This window comes from Dysidea avara, chromosome 1, assembly GCF_963678975.1.
Source record: "Dysidea avara chromosome 1, odDysAvar1.4, whole genome shotgun sequence".
Taxonomy (NCBI): Eukaryota; Metazoa; Porifera; class Demospongiae; order Dictyoceratida; family Dysideidae; genus Dysidea; species Dysidea avara.
Window position 1 is genome coordinate 62,642,885 of NC_089272.1, and position 26,706 is coordinate 62,669,590.

At 38.6% G+C, this 26,706-nt stretch overlaps 2 protein-coding genes, 1 long non-coding RNA gene and 1 pseudogene across 8 annotated transcripts in view; 1 reads left to right on the plus strand and 3 right to left on the minus strand.

The window, feature by feature from the left end:
• Positions 1-13,458, minus strand: part of LOC136240273 (uncharacterized) — a 33,075-nt gene extending 19,617 nt beyond the window's left edge. Inside the window, exon 1 of the mRNA XM_066031216.1 lies at positions 13,052-13,458. Coding sequence (XP_065887288.1) covers positions 13,052-13,451 — 400 coding nt within the window. The 5' untranslated portion in view covers positions 13,452-13,458. The remainder of the gene's footprint in view (positions 1-13,051) is intronic.
• On the minus strand, positions 2,665-5,071 carry LOC136251561 (uncharacterized). Its single transcript, XM_066044034.1, has 2 exons — positions 4,935-5,071; positions 2,665-4,883 (listed from the first exon to the last, which is right to left on the minus strand). Exon 2 carries the CDS (start codon positions 3,857-3,859, stop codon positions 2,720-2,722), a length of 1,140 nt encoding a protein of 379 aa, XP_065900106.1. The 5' UTR covers positions 3,860-4,883; positions 4,935-5,071; the 3' UTR covers positions 2,665-2,719.
• A 1,274-nt stretch (positions 13,459-14,732) lies between the features above and the next one.
• Positions 14,733-16,089, plus strand: LOC136248258 (uncharacterized; annotated as a pseudogene).
• A 2,480-nt stretch (positions 16,090-18,569) lies between these two features.
• On the minus strand, positions 18,570-20,554 carry LOC136240410 (uncharacterized). 6 transcript variants are annotated; one of them, XR_010693788.1, is made up of 10 exons: positions 20,317-20,554; positions 20,134-20,177; positions 19,906-20,083; positions 19,816-19,851; positions 19,331-19,515; positions 19,138-19,280; positions 19,007-19,087; positions 18,868-18,955; positions 18,746-18,814; positions 18,570-18,694 (listed from the first exon to the last, which is right to left on the minus strand). It is a non-coding gene; the product is annotated as an uncharacterized lncRNA (long non-coding RNA). The 6 variants fall into 6 exon arrangements; XR_010693789.1 differs by having other exon boundaries at positions 19,812-19,851; XR_010693792.1 differs by having other exon boundaries at positions 19,331-19,439; positions 20,317-20,553.
• Between the last annotated feature and the right edge of the window lie 6,152 nt (positions 20,555-26,706).

Here is a 26,706-nt window from a genome sequence, read left to right on the forward strand (position 1 = left end):
AGGACCTTCTTTACAAACACATGTGCACATGACAATTTTTTTATACATCTACGTATGCTATAATAAATCCTATGTGTAGGTTAAGGACCTAGCATGAGGATCTTTAAAACCAATGCAAAGCCAAGGCTTTTAAACCTGAAGATCCGAGAGCATGGTCTCTAACTGACTGGGGGCATATAGGTGAAATCATTATGGGAAATCGTCACACAATCTTAACAATCACTGCTTCTGAAGTCGGAAATTATAGTGAAGTTAAAAATGTTGACAAGTTAGGAAAATGACCAGTTCCTACTAGCTATTACATGTGTCATGGTGTTGCAGCAATGCGTATCATACAGTATGATAGTACTGTATGATATTGACCACTAAAAAGTAGGTGTAGCCCACCAAAATAACATCACCCAAAAACCACCCTCAAAATTTCCCTGATGACGATGAGGCAGTATTGGTTAGGTAAAACTAAGCCCAAAAAAGCTTTCAGATCGACCCAAAACACTTTCAACAAAGAATTTAAAAAATTTATTTAAAGGAATTTTCTAATGACTGACTGACTGACTGCCTGATGCCTTCAGAAAAGTGCAACTCGATAACGGCTAGGGCTATGGGCTTGATTTTTTTCACTGTTTGATGTAGCTTCGGCCTGAGAGGTGCCTTTTGGCATACCGCAGTACATACAAGGCATTCTTCATGGACTTACCAGTGTCTTCCTTTGTGTCCCATTCATATTAGCTGACAGTGAAACGTGTCGAATTGGCGATAGCACGTGATGGCTTCCCTTTGTAACAGAAATCACCCATACTTTCATAGTGGCTGTTTTGATTGCAGAGGTGCTTTTTGAACAGTTCTCAATTTGTACTGCTATAAAACAGGTTGAACATAGCTGACAACAAAGCACAATGGATACTTCACTTTTCAGATGATAATTAATACAACTGGGATGCGTGGAACCATTTGTTTCGGTATGTAGAGGTGCTTTTCGAACTGTTCTTGATCTGAAATGCTGTGTAACGAGTTGAACATAGCTGACAATGAAACGTAATGGATACTTCACTTTTCAGACGATAATTGATATAGCTAGGTTACGCGGCACCAATTCAGATGTGGTATGCGTGGATTCACTAATCATTATACAACCAAGTACTAAGAATAATAAGAAATGTGGTCAAAATTATGTCATAAATAAATAAATAAATAATGAATTAATAATCAATGTTCTCGAAAACTACGAGGCCTAGAGACATGAACAAATCGGGGACAGATTCGCCTGTGAACGAAGGCACAAACGTATAATCGTTGCGCCTGCTTGTGCTGATGACTTGACCATACATGTAATTCTATATAACGTCCAGTACCACACCCTGCTTAATTACAGAGAAGATTAGCGAATGTCTGTGGAGGAGAGCCAGAGACCACTTTACACGTAAACAAGAAGATTACAAGTAAGTTTTTATGTTTGTAACCCTTTAAGTCTCCATGCCAGCTGCCAGTGATTCAATCACATAAAATATGTAATTAAACAATGCAAGAAAACATTAAAACATATGCCACACTCTTTACAATACAGTTACATATAAAATACAAGTAAACAATTTTGTCTTGTGCAGCTGGCATGGCGAACTTCCTTTGTGTTGGTGTCAGGCAATTCAATATGTGCTTAATCTTTTTTGCCCATATCATTCTATTGGGAATTGTAAACCGAAGCAGTCTAAACAAAATTTTGCATAACATAAAGTATTACGATTACATCTTATGAATTATGTAATAAAATAGCTTAAAATCAACTCCACGTCATTTTGGTATTCATAACTTAGTCAAACTAGTTTGTTGAAAAAATCTTGTCGGCAGCCATTATTACTTCCCCCATGCAAAATACATGGATTAGCGTAATCTCCCAATTATCGGTACATGAATCGCCTAACCTCGTAATGTCCGGTAGGAGCGTCGTACAAATTAAAACTTTATATCACCAGAAACGTCTAGAGTGCTTCCACAAAATAGTCTGGTTACAAGCGCATGCTTAAATCTGATGGGTAGTTACTGGCGCGTAAGTGCTGACATACGATTTTCAATTATCGGCACACGTACTCTATTATCGGCACTCCATAATTATTAATGCTTCAATTATCGGCACTTCTGCAACTAACTGCCTGTTTACTAATCTTCCAAGCCTTACAAAAATCCCCCCAAGTTTTATTAACCACACCCATCAATCACTGAAAAAATCACAGCTGAAAAACGTTTTACATGGGAGATACAATTTTGTAAAAACATGGCCTGCCATGTATAATAATTAAAATGTACAATAGCATAAAATCATGTAATATGGAGTCTACAACACACAGTAAGGACAAATCAGTTCCCTTCCATTCTTATCCATAACCACCTCAGAATAACAGTCTTCATGCACCCATCTTCCACAAACACAACGTACCCAAAGAAACCCAGTCTCTTCTATCTGATCCTCTTCATAAGTCCGAAAACATACACAACACTGGTTATCATAATCATCAGTAGTAGTGTCGTCATATACTGTGTTGTGTCTTGTACCTGAACGAGTAGGACACAATAATTCAACAGAGGAAACTGACCCTTCATCAGAGGATTCACTGTTATTGTCACCTTAATGCATCGCAGCCTCTTGCTGCTGACAGTACTAGCAGCATTGTTACGTCTCTTACATGATATACTGGTACTTACTTGATCTTCATTGTTTCTCCCTTTACTTCTTGCAGCTTCCCTCCTTCTTGCAGCTTCCTCTTTCTTCTTCGCTGCTTCTTCCTTTTTTATGTGCTGCTTCTTGCTTTCTTTTCTCACTTCTTTCTGCTCTCAATTTAGCAGCTTCATTTCTCTCTTTCTTCTTCTGTTCTCTTGCAGCTTTCCTCTGTTCCTTTTCTTCACGTTCTTTTCTTTTCTTCTCTTCACGTTCAAAAATCATTTTGGAACATTCTTCACTTGTAAGTATTCGAGCACCAGTAGCAAGTGCAGCAGGGGCTTTCTTGGACTTGGTAGGCACATACTGTATCAAGTACTTACTAATGTATGTTAATTCACCCTCATGATCAGGAGGAGCAATACCAGGTACACTTCCACCAGTAGTTGAAATAGTTAAAGATGACTGAGGTGCTTCTCTAGCATCAGAAGTGTCAGTTGTTTCATCTTGTGTGGCATGAGAAGCATCAACATGACATGGCTCAATAGTGGTGGCAATGTCAAAAGCTTCATGTTGCACAGTGGGTGACTCATCAATAGGACATGATTCAACAACAGTGGCAACATCAAATGGCACAGTGGGTAACTCACCAACATGGCACGGCTCAACAGCAGTGGACTGTTCTAAGCCAATCAGTTCCTCTTCAGGACTCAAGCTAAACATGGCAGCCAGTGTGGTGTCACCTTGTATGACATTCAAAGGAGGTGAAGACAATTGTGCTGCTCTTGTTGGATGAGTTTCCTTCAGCCATCGTACATACTCTGGATCTGGGATGTCATAGTTGTTCATAAAACGCCCCTCAAACCGTTCAATCTGCTCTGACGTAAACTCTTCAACTCTAACAGATGTGTTACTTGCAGATGAACAACCAACATTTGCATTACTGCTACTATTGGCACCATAGTCAAGAGCATTAGGATTGAATGGAAATATCCCACTCCTCCTGAATCCAGAAATTATATTATTCGGCACCATAGCGTTGCCCCATGCTTCACAAAGAAGTGGAGAGAAATCATATTCAGTAATAACTCTACCTGGGTTTTTCTCGACAAATCTGTGGCAAGCATTCTGCCAATTCTGTTTCAGTGGCTTGAAGACACTAGAATCCAATGGTTGGCTTTCATGAGTTGTGTGCGGTGGAAGGCACATCAAAACAACATCATTGTCTAAGCAATACTTGATCAATTCCGGCTGATAATGTGTGCTGTGCCCGTCCAGCACTAAAAACAATGATCTACTTCCAACAGCATGCTTCAGAAAATGCTTATTCAGCCACCCCTTAAACAACTCTGTGTCAACCCAACCTGTACTGCTGAGACCATATCATGTACCTGGAACTTGCCCCCTGGTCCATTCATAATTAAGGCCCTTTGCATCAAAGATGACAAATGGTGGAATCACATGTCCTGTAGCACTTACACAAGCAATAACAGTCACCTGGCTCTTATTACCGGAAGTTCTGCTACGCACCTTCTTCTGACCTCTCTGTCACAATCTTTGGTGGTCGGTGATCTAACGGCATTCCGGTCTAGTCGACATTGTAAATCTGACTTGGGCTATCCATCAACTTGTTCTTCTGCAGGACATACTTCAACTTATCAAAATAATCAGTCATTGTTTCCTCATTCATACAATCCACTCTAATGTTGGCTATGGAATCACCTTTACGCAATGTCAGGTGGTTCTGTCTTTGCATAAACCTGTAGTACCAGCCATTTGATATTCTTCTACTTGGTGACATCCTTTGCTTGTCATGAACTACATTTGTTGCAATCATCTGTACCTGCTTTCTGCTCTTGCCATACCCTGCCTTAGCAGTATCCACTAAAAACTCTGCCAGTTCAGTCTCCTCAACACGTGATAAATATGGTTTAGGCCCAGGATTAGTGCCATGAATGACACGGCTATTTATTCTATCCTGTAGTGTTTCTCTTGGAACATTGTACTGTTTTGCCGCTCTCCAGATCTTTTGCCCGCCCTTTACGGCATCAATGGCGGAGCGCATACTTTCATCTGTCCACTGCTTTCGTTTCTTGGGGGTGTTGCTTGATAATAAAACTGCTGGGGCTGAGCGCGAACGTGGTCTTCCCCTTCCCCGTCCGTTTCTAGACACGTTTTCACTTCGTCGCATCTTTGGACCATGCTCACCAGTGCCCCCAACACCAATACAGGCCTATATCAACAAGTAGTAATAGATTTCAGGAGTTAATAGGACACTTTTTACCTTGATTTCACTTCACCACTCGTCACCACCTGTTCAAGAGATGCCGTAAATTATTGAAGCACTATACCGTAATCTTATGCTGATAATTGAAAATGCTTGTGCCGATAATTGAGTACTGCCGATAATTGGGAGCTTACGCTATATACTAAATACAAAATATGTAAAAAAGCAACCATTAGCACCCATAATCTCTACAGGACATTATACAACAAATAAAGCCCTTGAATTGCTCTACATGATTTCGCCTGAAGTAACCCTCTATCGTTACCATAGTAACAATTATTTACTGTTGATTACAACATAATACGCACCCCATACAATTTCCTATGGAGAATTTAATTACTCGGGTAGGAAAACCCCAAAAGAGTAACGTCAAGAGTTCATAATATTTATATGGGGGAGAGTGTCTAACTGCCAGTATGGCCTGTACAAACACACTACTACAAGTTCACTTTTGATCATATGTACACCTCTAGCCTGATTCTACTGATAACAGAGAACTGTTGATAGGCGATGATTGGTGTCGATAAGGTCAAGCCTTTCTTCTAAGAGAAGCACAAGGTGTTACTTGTAGCAGTGTGTTTGCTGAATGTACTCCAGTTAGACACTCTCCCCCATACAAATATTATGAACTCTTGGTAATGTGTTACCCTCAACCAAATTCGCTAAACTTGGTATCATTCTACGTATCAACACTTGCTGATTAAGAATCCGCCCGAAGTAAGTGCCTAACTAATTGTTGTACGGAGTTACATTGCAAAATATTTTTAAAAAACTTTTTTTCTGCTAAATTATTACGTACCTAAACACATAATCTAGTGATACAAGGCTCTATCCTGCCTTTTCTCTTAGTTACTTCACAAACTCCTATATATCACTCAAATCGCCATTGATTAAGGATTCTGATTAGCCATAGTAGATCTCCGTAAATGAACGTATGCGGAAGTTATGACACCGTATTTAGCAGTCAGTGTAATTTTTGCATATTTTTTATGTTACGGATTTTTATAATGTATGGTAAACGTTGACAAATGTTTTGATATGCTTCACCTGGCAAATTAGCTACTAGGCTCTGGCTGGTTTGGCTGTCTTCCTTTATCTGGTTCATCTGGCTTGCATACTCTTACAGTATTGTGTAGCTATCTCCTGCAAGCTGTGCATGCATAACTATAGTGTGTCACCCATCACTGTGCCATTGCTACACCACTGATGAACCTTATCTAGTTGATGTTGATACTGTGCTGTATATTCGCTAATAATTTTTATCTGGTGATGTTGCCTATAATGTATACAGTACTGCAATAATGTATAGTTCTCTCCGGTATGTGTTGTATACATACACTGTGTACACATCACTGTGCCATTACCACACCAATGATGTACTGGCACTTAGCTACTGGTGGCCTTTAGTTACGATGCCACTATTGTGTTGTATCTGTCACTACTGTGACATATTGAGATGATTTGGGGATCGTGCCCTTACCACCTAATAGCCTCACCAGGGGGCTGTCACGTTGGTGTATGTACTTGGTTGTATGTGACACGGTCCTAGTAATAATAATAATATTTACAAAAAAAAGTTAACAAACAAGTACATGGAAAAATCAACTAGAGTAGGGACCATAGTACATCGATAAAAAGTACTGAACAAGCTGCTTTTAGCTGAATTGTCAATAAGATTAACTGGTTGTAGATGAACTCCCTACAAAATAACTTGCAATGTAATATAATTCTAAGTTATAAACGTAGCTGAATGCTCTATTAGGGTGACTGTTCTATTAGAGTATCTCGATCTCGCATTTGCTACACGTAGTTGCCTTTCGAATCATAACTCAGTGGTTTGTACTCCGATTCTTCTGTACTACCGCAAGGACTTTCTATGATGCTCATTCCAGCTACATACTGATTTTCAGCTCATTGCTCTAAGCGGTTTGCCTGGTAGACGTGAAAACTAATAGTTTTTTTATTCATAAAAATCCATCGCGTAATTTTGACACAGGTTGGGTTTTGTGTCATATCTCCATTCCTTTCAAACCACAAAAAGGCACTCCTACGACAGTTACTCCATGTACATAGCAATTTTCAACTCATTCCTCCAAGGGGTTTACCCTGTAGGTGTGACAGACCTTCCACCTTATTTTATGCAAATAATCGGTCATAACTCCATGAATGTTCATCGGATTCCTACTAAAGTTGGTACTGAGATCCGCCTTAATGAGCCCTTTAAGTGAGCCAAATTTCAGTCCAATCCGAGCACACATTTGTGTTTTATGGTAGATTTTGCGAAGTGTGCAAAATGAAGATGAAAAAACGAAGAAATCAAAACAAAAATTTGTTCGCTCATATCTCGAAAATGGCCGGAGCAATTTTCTTCAAATTTGGTATGTAGACTCCCCTAATTGGCCAGCACTTCTGTAAAAAATTTGGTTCTAGGGATCACAGAGCTACATAGGTGTGAATATTGCGTTTTCTTTCTTCCTGTTAATATACTCACAGTGTGGCGCGTCAGCTTCTTGGGCTGCACGACACACTTCCATGTGTCTTGATGTCTGTGTCCGTGTCTGCCCCCATATTCGCCTTTTCCAACCACCCTCTCTTACGTGAGTATTTGCATGAATTTTTGACTTGATCTTCAAAGTGGTCATGAATGTAAAGTAATTTAGTAGTTAATTTCACACATTGAAGTACAAGTAATGCATGTATATGGTAAACCCCCTCCATTCATAGGACCATAATAAGGTACTCATATTATAGAAACCACAAATGTATCTTGGCCCAAATTATGTGCACCGCTAGAGTGGGAGTATAAACAGGTGTCCTGGTTATCAAGGTATTCAGGTATCCCTTTTGAGGAGTTCTGTTGTACGAACCTATGCAGCCACATACACAACTTAAAATAGGGCTAAGTCCACTACGGTGGGGTTCAACTTAATAAAGAAGATATTTCTGATGAAATGGTACAATATTCACATGATATGTTCATTGACACATGGTGGTCAGATCTGTAATTTAAAGTCCACCTGTCTAATAAGGACCATTTTTGGATTTGCTAGAAAGAGTTGATGCTTTGGTGCTATTTAATAGTTATACCATGACCACGAGGGATTTTCCTGATATGTATGCCCAAGCTCAAGGGCCACAGGCCCGAGCATATTTATCAGGCAAATCCCGAGTGGCCATGGTATAAGTAATACATACCACTCTGGTATGCTCATCTAATAAGCCTTTTCCATATGACGTCACAATTAAAAAATGGCGATCTCTATTCGGGGTACTCTAATTTTTTGAGTATTGGATCCTACAGGCGGTACATGAAGATCGATTGTTTGTGTAATCCAGAAAGAATCTATCACAGTAAAACTGGCAGGTATGAGTATAATGCTATGAATGGATTGCTACTTACAAAATTTTTGGCTGGTTTTCTAATTTGAGTGGAAATGTTACTCTATTAATGACCTAGTAACCATACTTGATCGCTGCGCCTCAAGTATAGGATTCATTAATCCAGTAATAATGAATCAAATGTTTGCATCATAGGAAACAGTACTTGAAAATATAAGAGTACCTCAAATAGAAATTAGCGTAACGTCATTATGGAAAAGGCTTATAGGTGAAGAGACAAATCAACATTCAACACATTACTTTATACAACAGTATCTAGATATCAATTGTGGGTTTAAACTTGGGCTCTGGTATTCACAAAAAAAAATTATCGTGGGTGTTGCTGGTTTTAGTGGTACCATTTCTAACCAAGTAACCCAGTTAAGGATGTCTAAAATAGTCTAAGGTGCTAAAGTAATAATGAAGAGCATAGGTTACTGACCTTGACAATGTCTAAGCTATCTTGTCACATGATTGAAATGTGGTATATAGAAACCATTCCCAACACTATGCAAACAATTATTTAGTGGTGCATAGTAGCTGAACTACATGATGATGACTCGTTCAATTATTTTTTATTGAAGAGAATGCTTGGCCAGCCAAGCCTATATGCTAAACTCAAACCCGCAATGCAAAACTTTAAGTAGCTGAATATAAACAATCAAAGAGGGAACTGATGCATTGTAATCGCCTTCGCATCAAAGACATTGTGGCCAGGGCTTTATCATGATATCGCCTTAACCACAGGGCGATATCATGATATCATCCTGTGGTCAGGGCAATATGTGAAATATAACCCTGTGGTTTCCTTTGATCTGAGATGATAAAGTGGTATATACATTAATATCCTATTAGAAAAGTAAAAATTAACTGCAGCACATAGGTGGTCTTTCAATACAGGTGGTCACTAATACAGGTTGCACTGTACCCAGACATCTTCACTCGTAAGACAAACTTGGCATGGCCTTGTTACGAATGGTTATTGGAGTGTACACTCCCATACAGCAATAATGGACTACAAAATTCCACTACATACCACAACGTAATTCATAATATCATTGTGGTCCCACTACAAAAATTTTACCAAACACAGAACATGACCCAATCATTATTCACAAAAGAATCCGAAGAATTTCAAGCAGCCTTTTTTAAAATATAAAGGATTAAAGGTTTTAATAAAGTATTTTAAAACCATAATTAAGTAGATATCCCACAATTTAGGGAACACTGGAAAGGTTGATCAACAGTCTTCCATCAGAAAAAGTTGTGTTTAAAAAATATATTTACACAGTGCAAAGTTACAGGAAAAATTCGTCATCAAAAAATTTTCATCACTGGCTGTAGCGACGTAAATTAAAACAATGAATTATTTTTAGCTTTCCAAATATTTCACGCTTACAAATATTAATGTGTAAGTATTCCGTCAAAACAAATTGAAAATACGCTGCGTCAAAATTTTAATACACAAAAAAATTTAATTTTTCTGATTTACGATACAGTTGATTTTGTAACTAGAGATTAATATTGCACCGATAATCAGTTCAATAATCAGTATACTGATTACTAGCCATTAATAGGTTTTGATTAAATCAAAGCTGATGTTAATCCCCACTGTGCTGTGTAGTATAATGATGTGGGGGAGGATATAGACGCACGTTATTTGGAATTTTAATTAAGTTATGTGTTGATGGTTTAGCAGTGACTACAAGCCATGCCCATAATAAACTGCCAGGTTTTAGGCCATGCCCAACAGTAAACTAAGGTTTTAGGTTTCTGTGTAGTACCAGCCACTTGTCTCAGCTACATAGTAGTAGTAAAATGTAGTAGTAAAATGTAGTTTACCATGAGTAATGGTAAAAATCTAACTTTACATAGTAGCCTAGAACGAGCTGTATATCAATGGAATATTAGTCATTTAATAACAATGAGGATGAGTGTTAGTGTTATTAGTGTATATTGGATCAGTTATTGGTATCGGATTCTGTTGCTTAATATCGGTTATTGGAATAATCAGCTAATTTGGATATCGGTGCAATGCTATTAGAGATGGACCAATTTTTCATGAAATATTCAAAATATTTGTGGTCATAAAATATTTGTGGTCATAAAATAATCAGAAACTATGTGGTGTACAGGGGCGGATCCAGGAGCTTGCAAGGGGAGGGCACAAATAGGCTAAGTTGTAGGTGAGCCAGATTCTCTTCTTAGTTGCTGCATTTTTGAAGCAAATAATCACCTCTTAGTAGTGTCTCACTGTAGATTTTTGCCATTTTGGCCTTTGCAAATGGTTGTGAAGTCTTAAAGGCTGTTTAAAAGGCTCTAAATGTCTTAAACAACAGCAACACGATAATTAATTTTAGAGGTGCTTACTACCTACGAAGGTGCTAGACAGTTAGTTTGACTTAAATTCACTTTGTTTTCAGGTGAATTTGTAATAAATGTATATATTTTCATGAGATAAACTGATCTTGATCTGACATAAAGGTTAGTATTTTAATCAGAAGCATTGTCTGGCTCCTTCACTGTGACAAGGTGAGGAGGGGGGGGGGGGGCATTTGCCCCAAATGCCCCATCCTGGATCCGCCATCGGTGTATGGAGCTAAAAACTTACATGAATGATAAACATCACAGGTACTACAAACACACCAAGATTCGTAAAAATCTGAGAATAGATTCTTGTTGATTTGACATGGGATGACCCAGGTATAATTTTATACTGTTGGGACTTTTCCTGTTCACACTATCTTCTAACCCAGGTATATACAGTGAAAGACGGTATGGCTCAAAAATGTAAGGCAGTGTGAATTCAAACTATGCCAAGCCAAACTGGTATGAAACGATGGGCACAAAAGGAAAAAGCGGTCTGCAGCTAGCCATGAGACACTAGTGTAATCTCTACCCCCATTTAATTGGATTTGACAATTAGCAAAAACACAAGCCCCATTATTTGGGTATAGGGATTGTCTAACCTCCTACCAATCCTAATCCCTACCTCAGCTAACGGGTGATTCACATCACATGTACAAGCTTGTGTGCACTGTGTCCTGCACAGTTAGCCTGTACTCATGACTGCACAAGTGACCAGCTGAGCAAAAATGGTCGTTTTTGCACATTCCTCGAATTCTATTTTATTTATTCCGTTATCTATAGTAACAAAGGAGTGGACAGCTAAAGTTTAAGCCTTTTTGTGATGAATAGTCTTGGAGTTATAGCGCTATACAGGTGCCTTTTAATTGATCATAACTCACAACTGAAACAAGCAAAAAGATTGGACTTGGCTCAGTCTGTTTACCATGAACTGGCAGATTGATCAAGGTTTATTCAAAGTCTTTGTGTGGACAAAGAAGGAGGCCATTCCAAGAAATGACAACAGTAAAATTTATTTCTACCACATTGTAAATAAATGCCCATAACTCTAGTGCCATACACTATATGAAGACGAAACTAAGATTTTCTTACCCTACACAAAATAATTTACTGGCTATTGAACTTAGACAAAAAGGGATCATTAAACGAAAAACCACAAAACTCAGCTGAACCCTGGACTACTCAAGTGTGCTAACCACTGTGCTACTGCTGCTAGCTACCTACCTCCCCTACTTTTCTATCTCATAACGGTTACTCAAGTAGTAGTCTCAGTATATAGTAAGAAGAACGTAACCTAAAGGTGAAGAAGAAACCAAAGCAGAACCCAACCCTAACACTTTTCGCGGCCCCTCAAGTCGAATGCTTGAAGCAACTACTAGACACATCGCCTAAAGTCGAATGCTCGAAGCCGCAAGAACAAAACCTTTTGGTTCAGTAACCAATTCCATTTTTTTTTTAAAAGTAGCATGCATATTTTTACCAACAGTGCCAGTTTTTGCTCAGCGGGTTGAATCCCCACTGGGGCTTTTGTCCAGTATAGCTACTTCCCTTATTTATCCCGTACTGGGGGCGAGGAGAGGGGGTTACAAATGATATAAAACCCGGAGGTGACTACCCCGAGGGGTACTTCACTTCCAGAAATGTCGTCGATGACCATAGAAATTTGGCAATTTTTATTAGAAATGTAGAAATTTTTGTTGGGAATCCAGAAATAATAACTGAAATTTTAAATACATAAATCCATACAGTTAAATTTTTTATAATGTTTGGCATTGAATTTTGATTATTTCATTAGTGTAAGTTATATTGCATGGATTTATATGTGTATATACACGAGGCCAGATGCAAGGAAGAGGGGTCACTATCAATAGAAGACCTATAGCGCCATCTAGATTATACGCACTAACATTTGTCCGTAATCTGCTTCGTAAATTTGTTGTATACTTTCGAGCTGATTCGATTCCCACGGTGCAAAGACCACAGTGCAAGTCGTTTTGGTGTGTCCATGGATTACAGGTGAGTGTTTTATTCAAATTCCTACCTCACCTCAACCATGATAGAGTCACGACAGCTTACCAGACCTCTAGTGAACCGTTCGGCTCGGCTTGAACTCATACTGAAACCATAATACAGTAGCCTAAGGCACGGAATATACTGCAACTCAAGCTACAACTTCGTAGCACCCAAGAATTTCCAAGCCAGAAATTTGGAAATTTGGTAGAAATTTATCCAGAAATTAGAAATTTGGTTGGCAAATTTCCATATTTCGAAATTTCGTAGATGGATTTTGTATGTGAAGGACCCCCTGGACTACCCCTTGGGATAACACCAGGCAGATACTAGACATACAATAAACAATAGGAAAGTACCTTTCGCTGACATACTTGAATCATCTGTAACATCTTCCGGATTGATCTTTCTTTTAAGCAAGTCTATGTAAATGTCTTTAGCAAGATACGCGTATGCTCCGCCACGTTCTTCAACCACCTTTAGCATGCTGCGGAACGTGTGTGTCTTCTTAGACTCTAAAGACAAAGCGACAAACCGTAGGAAGTGACGAGCCTTATCTTGTCGAGTGTTTTTAGCCAATATGGCGTCTTGATCTGAAAACTTCACTATCTTGGCCGCTACGAACTTCGCCATCAACCTCTCAACCGGTAATGCATCTATGAGTTTGGGATAATGTTCTGTAAACACCTCCAGACATACTTCGGCGGTAAAGTCGTCTTCTGCTACAGCCGAGGATACAGTCATTTCAAATACGCGCATCCAACATTAGCGCTGCAAAAAAAACCGCTAATTAAATTAATTAAAGTGCATCCATGATTATTATTATTATTATTATACTAAACCAATATCAAATAAGAAAAGTACAAACAATAAAATCAAATCGGCGGTCATACAAAAATAAATCTACTTTAGTTTTAAAAATAAGTACATTAGGTGCTGAATACAATATCTATCTCGAGGATCTATCTAGCTAGCTATGGCTCAATATAGGGGGAAAAGTTTTTTGAACAGAGATCAATAACCAGGTTTTTGAGGTTTATGAGGGTTTTCATGGTTTTCATGTTTTGGAATTGATGATGTGTAGCTGGTCTTGACAGATAACTTAAGTTTTAGTTCCCGCCGGAAAGTGTTGAAATTCCACTACTGACTGTAGACATTCATTTAGAAACTTGCTTGATAGCTCTTTGCAAGGTAGGTAAGGTGGTTGGGAAAATGCGGGGCAAATGTTGGTAGCTTGCCAGTAGATTAGACGTGCCCACCGGTAAATAAGTTGGTTGAGAAACTTAAAATTTCAGCCAACCAAGTGTTGATGGCTCTCACCAGTAGGTAGGTTGGTTGGTTGGAAAACTTAACATTTCAGTCAACCAAGTGTTGATGGTTCCCACCAGTAGGTAGGTTGGTTGGAAAACTTGACATTTCAGCCAACCAAGTGCTGCATGGTGGGAACCACCAGTACCTAGCCTGGGTTAGTTGGGAAACATGACATTTCAGCCAAGTGTTGGTGGCTCCCACCAGTACAGGTAGGTTGGTTGGAAAACCAGATGATTTTCCAACAAAGATATAAATGTTAGTAAGGCCAGCTTGACTGGCCTAGAGGTTTTTGGGTTTTGAGGGTTTTATAATTTTATTTTTCACATGTAGCTACAAATCACCTTTTAGTAGGCTTAAGTTGGCCTTTATTTTAACAGATAGCCTGCTATTATACATGCACTGCTGTGATGTAGAGCATTTTTCTTGATAATGAATAATGAAAAATGGCCTCCTGCAAGAATTATAGACAATACAACTGTACTTAATGATTCCTTCTGCACTTCAGTTGTATTCCACAAATCTTTACATTCTATTAACCTTTGTTGCCAATATTGCAGGTGTCAAGTCAGTAGTTAAATCATATCCTCAACTTGGAGTTCAACTTGACAACAAACATAGGCGATGATTATGTACCAGTTAGATTGCAACAAAAATACAGGAGCCAAAAGACAACTGCAAAAATGGACACGTGGTCACTTTTTTGTTGTCTGTGGAGGAGGTCACATTGACATGTGGCAACCCTTATATCAGTAAGCAGCCATATGTGACCGGATTTTGGAAAATCACCCTTATGGGTGCATTTGACACATTAAATATTTAGTTCTGAAATACAGCATTATAAGTTAAAGTCCTACCCATGTAAGGATAGAATAAACTATAGATACATTGAATTATAAGAAAAAAATTTGAAATATTTGAAAAGTGTTTTCTGCTATTAACAGCACTATACTAGTTTCAGAAATTCTAATTATTTCAGGTGCGACCATAAGGGTGATTTTCCAAAATTCGGTCACATATATAACTTCACTGTACGGACAGTACTGTCCATTACTGAGATAATGATAATTATACTACAATGGGTGCTTTGTATTATAACTTCTATAGCACATTGGTGAGATATTGCATTATATGTGATGATATATCTCTCAGTACCCGTGCATTTATAATTACCCATCAGTAACCAAGGAATTTACAAAATGAATGCTCATAAGTATGGCATTGTAGACTAGCAAAACTAATTCTACAAGTTTGTTATATAACTATGCAGAAATGGATTATGTGCATAAATGCTTACTGATAGGAAATCATGATGGCTTGTGTAATTCTAAAACCAGTGGAGGATCTAAAGGGGTTTCTTTTGAAAATCCATTTGAAATTTGGCTCAGTTGTAGTATAGCTAACTTTATTGTTGCTGTACTGATAAGGCCAATAAAACTTGATTAGCAACTCCGCATTATTGCCCACATGCTTACAATACATTGGTGATTCAGAATTGTTGAGATACTCTATATAATAGAGCATTCAATTTTTTGTGATTTTTTACGGACGTGCTATAAATATATATATACACATTATTGTCAAACTATGGGTCTGAAGGCCCAGCTTAGGTATTTCTTATAGCCCTTTCTTGGATGGTTACAGCATTGGGAAAATTGAGTAGAGAAGAGAGAAAACAGATAACAATATCCTATGACAATAGCTATGTGCCATGTGGATAATCTCTGTGTGGCCAGGCAATTACTGCTTCCACTTCCAGGAGATCTTAGCTACCTTTGGCTTGATATTAACAAAATAATTGACTGTTTACACATAAAGAATCATAAAGACAAGTTGTGCCATGAGAGATATGATCCATCCAAACTTAAAGATGCTAACAGCAATTTTAATACCATGAACTGTGAACAGACGTTAATTTGCTTGGCTCTCCAGATATAAAAGAATAGCATATTTCATGGGAAAGCAACATCACCACTTCTTCTTACATAGGATGGTTAAAAGAAGAAACAAGTACATTTCATTCTGCTATGAAAACAACAGAAAGCCAATACAGTCAAAAGTGCATTATTGTGTGAATGACTCTTTGTAGCAGGATTGTATAATGCCAAAGTGCACAAACTGAAATTTAGCCTTATATGTTATCATTTTATACTATGCATACAATTTGTTCGTCTTATACATAATATTATCTACTTTATTGAGTTGACATATAAAATACTTTCAGTATAAATATATACATACTATACACAGTGTGCTGTATACAGAAGCACCACCATGGTTGTACATTTCTGGTATTGGTAGATGATCAGCAAAAACTTATTTTCTAATACTGTAATCTTTCAAAGACCCAAAAACAGCTGGTCAATTCTAGTCAATATATCCTCTACTAGTATTTTAATCCTTTAAAACCATCGAAACCAATGCCAAAACCTTGGTGCTATAGTCCTGCTCTATATTTCCCTTTCTAGTATTTAATTTTACCGTCAGAACCCAAAAACCTCAGTGTTATAGTCCTGCTCTATATTTCCCCTTCTAGTAATTTAATCCTCATGCACTATGCCAGTCCAGCTGTACAGTTCACATGCTAACATACAAATATTATAAAACCCTCATACCAATCAAGCCAGGGGCGGTGGAGCAGGTCAAAGAGTGAGGGGGCCAGGCCAGCTGTAAGTTGAAGACCAAAAAAAAAAAAAAAAAAAAAAAAGGTCACAACCTGCTGACAATAGCTGCTCTCCACCAATTATATCTCCTTATTGATAACTACACATACATAGCTAAGTAATTGCTACACTGCTTCTCTGAATACTATGACTGCTCTATTGGAGTATCTAGATCCTGACTGTCTAGATCTTGACTGTCTAGATCCTGACTGTTCTATTAGAGTATCTCGATCTTTTCTTGCAAAGTATCCCAAAAAACTGGGGGGGCCATGGCCCCCCTGGCCCCCCGTCTCCACCGCCTATGAATCAAGCTGTACATTACCCTTACCAATATATCTTTGTTGGAAAATCATCAAGTTTCCCAGCCAATCATGATGCTCCCTGGTTGGCAAAAACATCAAGTTTCCAAGCCAAATTTGCTACTTTAGGAAACAATTTAACCATCAAAACCCAAAAACCTCTATGTCAGTACAGCTGTACCAAATGCATACTATCATTAATATAAAACCCTCAAAACCCAATTACCCATATGCCAATTCAGCTGTACACTTCCCTTGCTAACATTATAAAACTCTCAAAACCCAAAAACCTCTATGCCAGTCAAGCTGGCTTTGTTGGAAAATCATCCAGGCAACCATGATGCTCCTTGGTTGGCAAAAACATCAAAATTGCTACCTAGGAAACATTTTAACCATCAAGAACAGCGTTGTAAGTGGGTCAGTACTGTTGACCCGTTTGACCCACTGACCCCGGCAAATAGTAATCTAATCAAAAACAGCCAAGCTGTAAAAAAAGGTGCGGCTCCTAAAAAGGACAAGGTGAAAAGGATGTGAAATCCAAGGTGGCAGCCAAGAAATGGCTGTGAGGTTAATGGTAAAAATTTTAATAACGACAATTCAGGTGAATTTTGTGCCAAGACCAAGCGGCACCAAATTCACCTGAATTGTTGTTATTAAAATTTTTACCATTAACCTACCATCACAGCCATTTCTTGGCCGCCACCTTGGATTTCACATCTTTTTCACCTTGGCCTTTTTAGGGGCCGCACCTTTTTTTACAGCTTGGCTGTTTTTGATTAGATATCACTTCTTTTTGTACTTGTATAACTCAAAGCTGGCCATAGGCTGGCTTTGGGGCTTTTTTAACCTATCCTATTTCTTTACCACAGGAAGAATAAAAAGACAGAGCAGATTTTTAATACTTCAACTGTTTTTGATTTTATCAGTAATTATATAAATATATTTATTACATGTCTATTATTCCCTACTGGATAACTTGTTCGCAGCTGATCTTTCTGCTAAGGGACTTGAAATGTAGCTAAACTCTCTACAGGTTGATTTGTTTGTAGCTGCACTCTCTACAGGGTGATTTGTTTGCATTTGAACTCTCTACAGGGCGGTTTGTTTGTAGAAGAACTCTCTACAGGATAGTTTCTTTGTCACTGAACTCTCTACAGAGTGGGTTCTTTGTAGCTGAACTCTCTACAAGATCACTTCTTCTAGCTGATCTGTCTATAGGGTGACCTGATCTCTCTGTAGGGTGACTTTTATCTAGCTGAACACTCTACAGGGTGATTTGTTTGTAGCTGAACTCTCTACAGGGTAATTTATTTGCAGCTGAACCCTACACTGTGAAAAAAGCTCAGAATAATAAGGTATATAACAGTCTTATTATGTTAGTATTGGAATGAAATAGTACAACATATATTATTAGATTAGGACTTTACTATAACAAGCTTATTGAATACATTTAAGCCAGTCATATATTAGAGATTAAATCACTAGTATACTGCGGTGTATTATCAGACTATACTAAGCCTATTTCAACCATATATTGGCTACTATACTACTGTACTTTTTTGACTTTCCTATAATCTGTGGCTACCTTAATTAAATAATTTCTATAATTATATTTGTAATGAATTTAATTCTGTAAATATGTTAAAACCACAATAGGTACAGCTAGTAAATCAATGTCTCCTTGGCCATGGCAGTATCAAATCAATTTCGTCGTTTATCAGTCTTTATCCAACTGCAGCAGGTAAGGCAGTAAACACAATTCACAAGTTCCATTACAAATTACCTGTATTATCATCACTATGTAGAACTCTGTGACAATCTGTTAGTCGTCTGGTAGAACTGTCCCACAGCTCTAATACAAAGATGGTAAATATAATGTGTATTCTGGATAATCGTTGGACTTACAGTTTGTAACAATAAGAATCTCATAAAACCACGACCTTGTCTGGAAACCTAGTATTACCATGTAGAATGGTGGCTAGGTCCCACAACTCTATTAAAGATGGTAAATATAATGCGTATACTGAACAACCATTATACTTACAGTTTGTAACAATCTTTTAAAACTGAGACCGACAATCCATGTACATCTAAGACAAGTCTGATAAGACCAGGTCTCACAACCCTAAATGGAGGCAAACATAATTCATATTCTGGATTATTTGGTGTGCTTACAGGTGTTATCAGTGAGTCTAACCAGACATAAAACAGCCACTTAGTATGTGACTTTGTTGGGCTAACGTGTTACGTAAGCTCACAAGAAGCATCTGATACACTCATAACCAAGTCCAAGAATCTTGTAATCACTAAGTATACAACTGAAACAAGACTAAATATAATATAATTTGCATACTCTCAGTGAACTTACTTTTGTTAGCAATACGAGCATGGTCAGTGAAATAAGGACAAACAAGACGGAACAGGTTCTTGAAAGCACTCAACTCATTTACAGTGCCAGACAAGGTAGCAGCCGTCAGCTGTTGATAAAAAGTAGTGAAAAACATGAAGAAATGAGACCGGTTCCCAGAAGAAATGAGACCAGTTTCCACAAACCTATAAATGTGACCGGATTTGCAAAAGGGTACCTTTTTCACACACAAAATTTGACCCATTTTTTGACATTTAAAACTTCATAACTTTTTTATCATTGCATATAATTGCATGAAATTTTCTATGAGTGCAGCAAAAGTATCTGGGTATATTTTGAAACTAAGAGCAACTTAATCAATACAAGGAATCAAGTGTTACGTCGTTTTGTTTGCTGGTATGTAAAATGTGTGGAAAAGGTACCTTTTCGCAAATCCGGTCACAAATATAAATTGTATACTGGACACTCTCAGTGTACTTACTTACAGATGTTAGCAATAAGAATCACCAAGCCTGTAATTCCTACCCCATTGAAAAGAAAATGAATAAAAACACAATCAGGCTTAATGCACTTACAGCTGTAAGTAATTAGAAGATGACGTTGAACAACTCCGTGAAAAAAGAACAAAACTGTCCACATATGGTCACTACCAGATTCTTTAAAGGAAGCAGCTGCCATTGAAGGAAACTAACACTGCAGATATTATACACTGACAGCCTGTAGAACTAAGAGGTTCGACAAGAAACTGTACCTCTGAAGAGATAATATACAAAATCGTAAGAGCAGACCATGTATACTCTTACCGTTGATGGCTGATGAACTGTGTCCACTCGTCATCCGCCATAAGCTGAGATATAACAGGATATAAAACATGTAATACATACACAGCAACACCAAAGTTGAATCATTTGCAGGCCATTGTCACAATAAACAATTTAATACGGCTAAACCTATCGTACAAGCTATCATTTTAGTCTAATACTTACTCATCTAGAGCTGTTTTTGATTGCTGCCATCGAAGGAATTGTCCACTTGGCCGCGCCACTTCACCACTACAGCCAGCAGGCTGAGGGATGTACAGTTGTGGTCCATAACTATCATTGTGGCTCATTGGACGATGGCGCCGATCGCGTACACTCTCTCCGCGAGATACACCGTCGTATCACTCACATTTACAACCTCTGATACAACAATAGCGACAAAGATGGCGACTTAATTGCATCAGTAATACGCATGCGTTCCCCTTCAATTTTAAAACAAGCATTACTACGAACTTTTGCAGTTGTGCTAACTGTGCAAGAAACTCTAGATTTGTATGGCTCTTAGATTGAATAATTAATTTTACTGGTATTATATGCTTTGCTGTATGAAAATGTGTGTGTATGAAATTATCACAACAAACTGAAGCTAGTTAGCTAGCTATAGTGATTAACAGAAGTGTAGCTACTTATTGTAAAATCATCATGACTTTGTTTGGTACAGTAAAAAAAACCTTAAGTCACATGAGATGGTGATAATGAGATGGTGAAGCTAAAAATGAGACAATAATGAGATCTGATGGTGAAGCTAAAAAGTTATCACATTTAGTTAAGTAAACAAAGCCATACAAACAATGTGTATTAAACTAAAGTATAATCTGTTTCCCATAATATAAGATGGGGTTTATACTAAAGTATAAGATAGTTAGTATAATGCAAGGCTATACTGAGATTATTTGTATAGTTTAAGCCATTAGATATACCATATTATATTCCTCTTTTTTCACAGTGCTATGCAGGATGATTTGTTTGTAGCTGAACTCTCTACAGGATGGTTTCTTTGTAGCTGAACTCTCTACAAGGTGACTTGCTTCTAGCTGATCTCTGTAGACAGTGACTTCTTCTAGCTGATCTCTCTACAGGGTGTCATAGCTGAACTCTCTGGGTGATTTGTTTGTAGCTGAATTCTCTACAGGATGGTTTCTTTGTAGCTGGTCTCTACAAGGTGACTTGTTTCTAGCTGATCTCTCTACAAGGTGACTTCTCCTACTACAGGGTGACTTGTATCTATAGCTGAACTATCTACAGGATGATGATCTGTTTGTAGCTGAAATCTCTACAGGGTGATTTGTTTGTAGCTGGATTCTCTACAGGATGACTTGTTTCTACATATAGCTGATCTCTGTATAGGGTAACTAGTTTCTAGTTGAACTCTCTACAGAGTGGGTTCTTTGTTGCTGAACTCTCTACAAGGTAACTTCTTCTAGCTGACCTCTCTATAGGGTAACCTGATGTCTCTGCAGGGTGACTGTTATCTTGCTGAACACTCTACAGGGTGATTTTTTTGTATCAAAACTATCTATAGGGTGATTTTTTTATACCTGAACTTTCTACAGGGTGATTTGTTTATAGCTGAACTCTCTACAGGGTGATCTGATCTCTCTACAGGGGGTGATTTGTTTTGTAACTGATATCTCTACGGGTAGATTTGTTTGTAAGTGAACTCTCTACAAGGTGATTTGTTTGTAGCTGATTTCTCTACAGGGTAATTTGTTTGTAGCTTAATTCTCTACAAGGTGATTTGTTTGTAGCTGTACTCTCTACAGGGTGATGTGTTTCTAGCTGATCTCTCTACAGGGTAATTTTTTTTGTAGCTGAACTCTCTACAGTGTGATTTGTTTGTAGCTGATCTCTCTACAGGGTGATTTAGGTTGTAGCTGCTCTCTCTACAGTGGGTGATTTGTTTGTAACTGAAATCTCTACAGGTTGATTTGTTTGTAGCTGAAGTCTCTACTAGGTGTTTTGTTTGTAGCCGATCTCTCTACAGGGTAATTTGTTTGTAGCTGAATTCACTGCAAGGTGATTTGTTTGCAGCTGATCTCTCTTCAGGGTGATTTGCTTGTAACCGAATTCCCTATATTGTGTCTAGTGTCTATATAGCTGATCTCTCTACAGGTTGATTTGTTTGTAGCTGAACTCTCTACAGGGTGATTTGTTTGTAGCTGATCTCTCTACAGGGTGATTGTTTGTAGCTGATCTCTCTACAGGGTGATTTGTTTGCAGCTGAACTCTCTACAGGGTGATTTGTTTGTAGCTGATCTCTCTACAGGGTGTTTTTGTAGCTGATCTCTCTACAGGGTGATTTGGTTGTAGCTACTCTCTCTACAGTGGGTGATTTGTTTGTAACTGAAATATCTACAAGTTGATTTGTTTGTAGCTGAAGTCTCTACAAGGTGTTTTGTTTGTAGCTGATCTCTCTACAGGGTAATTTGTTTGTAGCTGAATTCACTGCAAGGTGATTTGTTTGTAGCTGATCTCTCTTCAGGGTGATTTGCTTGTAACCGAATTCCCTATATTGTGTCTAGTGTCTATATAGCTGATCTCTCTACAGGTTGATTTGTTTGTAGCTGAACTCTCTACAGGGTGATTTGTTTGTAGCTGATCTCTCTACAGGGTGATTGTTTGTAGCTGATCTCTCTACAGGGTGATTTGTTTGCAGCTGAACTCTCTACAGGGTGATTTGTTTGTAGCTGATCTCTCTACAGGGTGTTTTTGTAGCTGATCTCTCTACAGGGTGATTTGGTTGTAGCTGCTCTCTCTACAGTGGGTGATTTGTTTGTAACTGAAATATCTACAAGTTGATTTGTTTGTAGCTGAAGTCTCTACAAGGTGTTTTGTTTGTAGCTGATCTCTCTACAGGGTAATTTGTTTGTAGCTGAACTCACTGCAAGGTGATTTGTTTGTAGCTGATCTCTCTACAGGGTGATTTTTTGTAGCTGAACTCTCTACAGGGTGATTTGTTTGCAGCTGAACTCTCTACAGGGTGATTTGTTTGTAGCTGAACTCTCTACAGGGTGATTTGTTTGTAGTTGATCTCTCTACAGGGTGATTGTTTGTAGCTGATCTCTCTACAGTGGGTGATTTGTTTGTAACTGAAGTCTCTACATGGTGTTTCGTTTGTAGCTGATCTCTCTACAGGGTAATTTGTTTGTAGCTGAACTCACTGCAAGGTGATTTGTTTGTAGCTGATCTCTCTACAGGGTGTTTTTGTAGCTGATCTCTCTACAGGGTGATTTGGTTGTAGCTGATCTCTCTACAGTGGGTGATTTGTTTGTAACTGAAATCTCTACAGGTTGATTTGTTTGTAACTGAAGTCTCTATAATTATGGTGTTTTGTTTGTAGCTGATCTCTCTACAGGGTAATTTGTTTGTAGCTGAACTCACTGCAAGGTGATTTATTTGTAGCTGATCTCTCTACAGGGTAATTTGTTTGTAGCTGAACTCACTGCAAGGTGATTTATTTGTAGCTGATCTCTCTACAGGGTGGTGTGTTTGCAGCTTAACTCTCTCCAGAGGGTGAATTGTTTGTAGCTGAACTCTCTACAGGGTGATTTGTTTGTAGCTGATCTCTCTAGAGGGTGATTTGTTTGTAGCTGATCTCCCTACAGGGTGATTTGGTTGTAGCTGATCTCTCTATACATGGTGATTTGGTTGTAGCTGATCTCTCTACAGTCGGTGATATGTTTGTAACTGAAATCTCTACAGGTTGATTTGTTTGTAGCTGAAGTCTCTACACGGTGTTTTGCTTGTAGCTGATCTCTCTACAGGGTAATTAGTTTGTAGCTGAACTCACTGCAAGGTGATTTGTTTGTAGCTGATCTCTCTACAGGGTAATTTATTTGTAGCTGAACTCTCTACAGAGTGATTGGTTTGTACCTGAACTCTCTACAGGATTGTTTCTTTGTCACTGAACTCTCTACAAGGTGACTTGCTTCTAGCTGATCTCTGTAGACAGTGACTTCTTCTAGCTGATCTCTCTACAGGGTGACTTGTATAGCTGAACTCTCTACGGGGTGATCTGTTCATAGCTGAACTCTCTACAGGTTGATTTGTTTGTAGCTGAAACCTCTTGTTTCAAACTGATTTCACTGTAGGGTAACTTGTTTGTAGCTGAACTCTCTACAGGATGGTTTCTTTGTAGCTGAACTCTCTACAGAGTGATTTTTTTTGTAGCTGAACTCTATATAGGGTGATTTGTATGTACCTGAACTTTCTGCAGGGTGATTTGTTTATAGCTGAACACTCTGCAGGGTGATTTGTTTGTAGTTGATCTCTCTACAGGGTTTCTTTGCAGCTGAGATCTCTACAGGGCAACTTCTTCTAACTGAGCTCTCTCTTGTTTCTAGCTGTTCTCTCTACAGAGTAACTTGTTTGTATAGCTGAACTCTTTACATGTGGTTTTTTGGTTTCTGAACTCTCTACACTGTGACTTGTTTGTAGCAAAATTCTCTACAGAGTGACTTGTATGTAGCTGAATTCTCTACAGAGTGACTTACTTGTAGCTGAACATTGTATAAACTATAAAGTGACATGTCTGTAGCTGAAATCTCTACAGGGTTACTTGTTTGCAGCTGGTCTCAATAGGTTAACTTGTTTGTATAGATGAACTTTCTACAGGGTAGTTTCTTTGTAGCTGAACTCTCTCCACAGTGACTTGTTTGTAGCTGAACTCTCTAGAGAGTGTAGCCAAACTCTCCACAGGGTGCATGACTTGTTTATAGCTGAACTCTCTTCAGTGTGACTTGTAATGTTCTGATTCTTCTGAATCACTACAGCGATATTTCTGTAGCTGAACTCTCTATAGGGTGACTTGCTTCTTGCTGAACTGTCTATAAGATTAACTGTTTGCAGCTGAACTCCCTACAGAATAACTTGCAATGTAATATAATTCTATAATGCAGTAAATAAATTAGCTGAATGCTCTATTAGGGTGACTGTTCTATTAGAGTATCTCGATCTCGCATATGTTACACGTAGTTGGCTTTGGAATCATAACTCAGTGGTTTGTAATCTGATTCTTCTGTACTACTGCAAGGACTTTCTATGATGATTATTCCAGCTACACACCGATTTTCAGCTCACTGCTCTAAGCGGTTTGCCTAGTAGGCATGAAAACTAATAGTTTTTTTATTCATAAAAATCGATCGCGTAATTGTGACACAGGTTGGGTTTTGTGTCATATCTCGATAGCCTTTAACTGGATTCCTTTCAAACCACAAACAGACACTCCTACGATAGTTACTCCATCTACATAGCAATTATCAGCTCATTCCTTCAAGCGGTTCACCCTGTGGGCGTGACAGACCTTCGACCTTATTTTACGCAAATAATCGGTCATAACTCGGTGAATGTTCATCGGATTCCTACCAAACTTAGTACTGAGATTCACCTTAATGAGCCCTTTAAGTGTGCCAAATTTCAGCCCAATTGGAGCACGAATTCGTGTTTTATGGCGGATTTTGCAAAGTGTGCGAAAAGAAGAAGAAGAAAAAAAACCCAAACTTTGGCCGATCTTATCTCGGAAATGGATCGAGCGATTTTCTTCAAATTTGGAATGTGGACTCCCCTACCTAGCCGGCACGTCTGTAACAACTTTGGTTTCAATCGGATAAGGAATCACAGAGCTACAAAGGTGTGAAAATCGCGTTTACTTTCTTCCTGTAAATATACTCAGTGTGGCGCGCCGCTTCTTGGGCTGCACGACACACTACCGTGTGTCTTGATCTGGATCGGACCCGGATCTGACCAGCATGTGACCTGGTTAATTAAAATAGAGGCGTGCCCCAAGAGCTACATTAAAAGTCCACAAGTTCCACTAGTCAGCCCTACGTTTTTTACCAATGGCGGATACAGGGGGGTTGCAATGGTTTCAGCTGAAACCCCATCTGAACATAGCGCGCGCCCCAAATTTATGGACGAGCCGTGTCAGTGAGAAAGTCGCCACGTGTGTTATAGAAAGGATTCTCTATTGGCGAAAATCTTCATAGTTTAGCCTTTGAAATCACAATTATAACGTTGTACAGCAGGTTGCGACCCCCCCCTTTTTTTTTGGTCTTCGACTTATAGCTAGGCTGAAGTTGAGTGGAATCTGAAACCCCTCTGAAAATTTCTAGATCCGCCACTGTTTACACTATAAAAAATTGTCTGCAAGAACTGAGTAGCTACGTATTATTAAGTGGTCCCCTTTCAGTTGTCTAGCACACTTGCTCCTTGGTGCTGGGGGTGGTAGGCAAGGGCAGTACATCCAGCCCGGAAAAAAATTATTAAGTGGGAGTGGCTCCACGTACATATTATTACATGGGGGTGGCTCCATGTAGGTTTACATGCACAGCTGGTACAATTCCTAGAAGTGGGCGTGGCTCTACATACGCTGCACAGACAGCAAAGCATATTCCTGAATGTTGGGTGTGGCTCCACGTAAGTTTCTTTTACTAGGGGATTAGTGGAGATTTTGGCCTGATTTGATCTGAAAATCTGCCCCAACAGTGGGGCATTTGACCATTCGAAATTCTAGGTGTTTGTTTAACTTGTAAGCTACGTAAGAACTAGCCCGTTTAC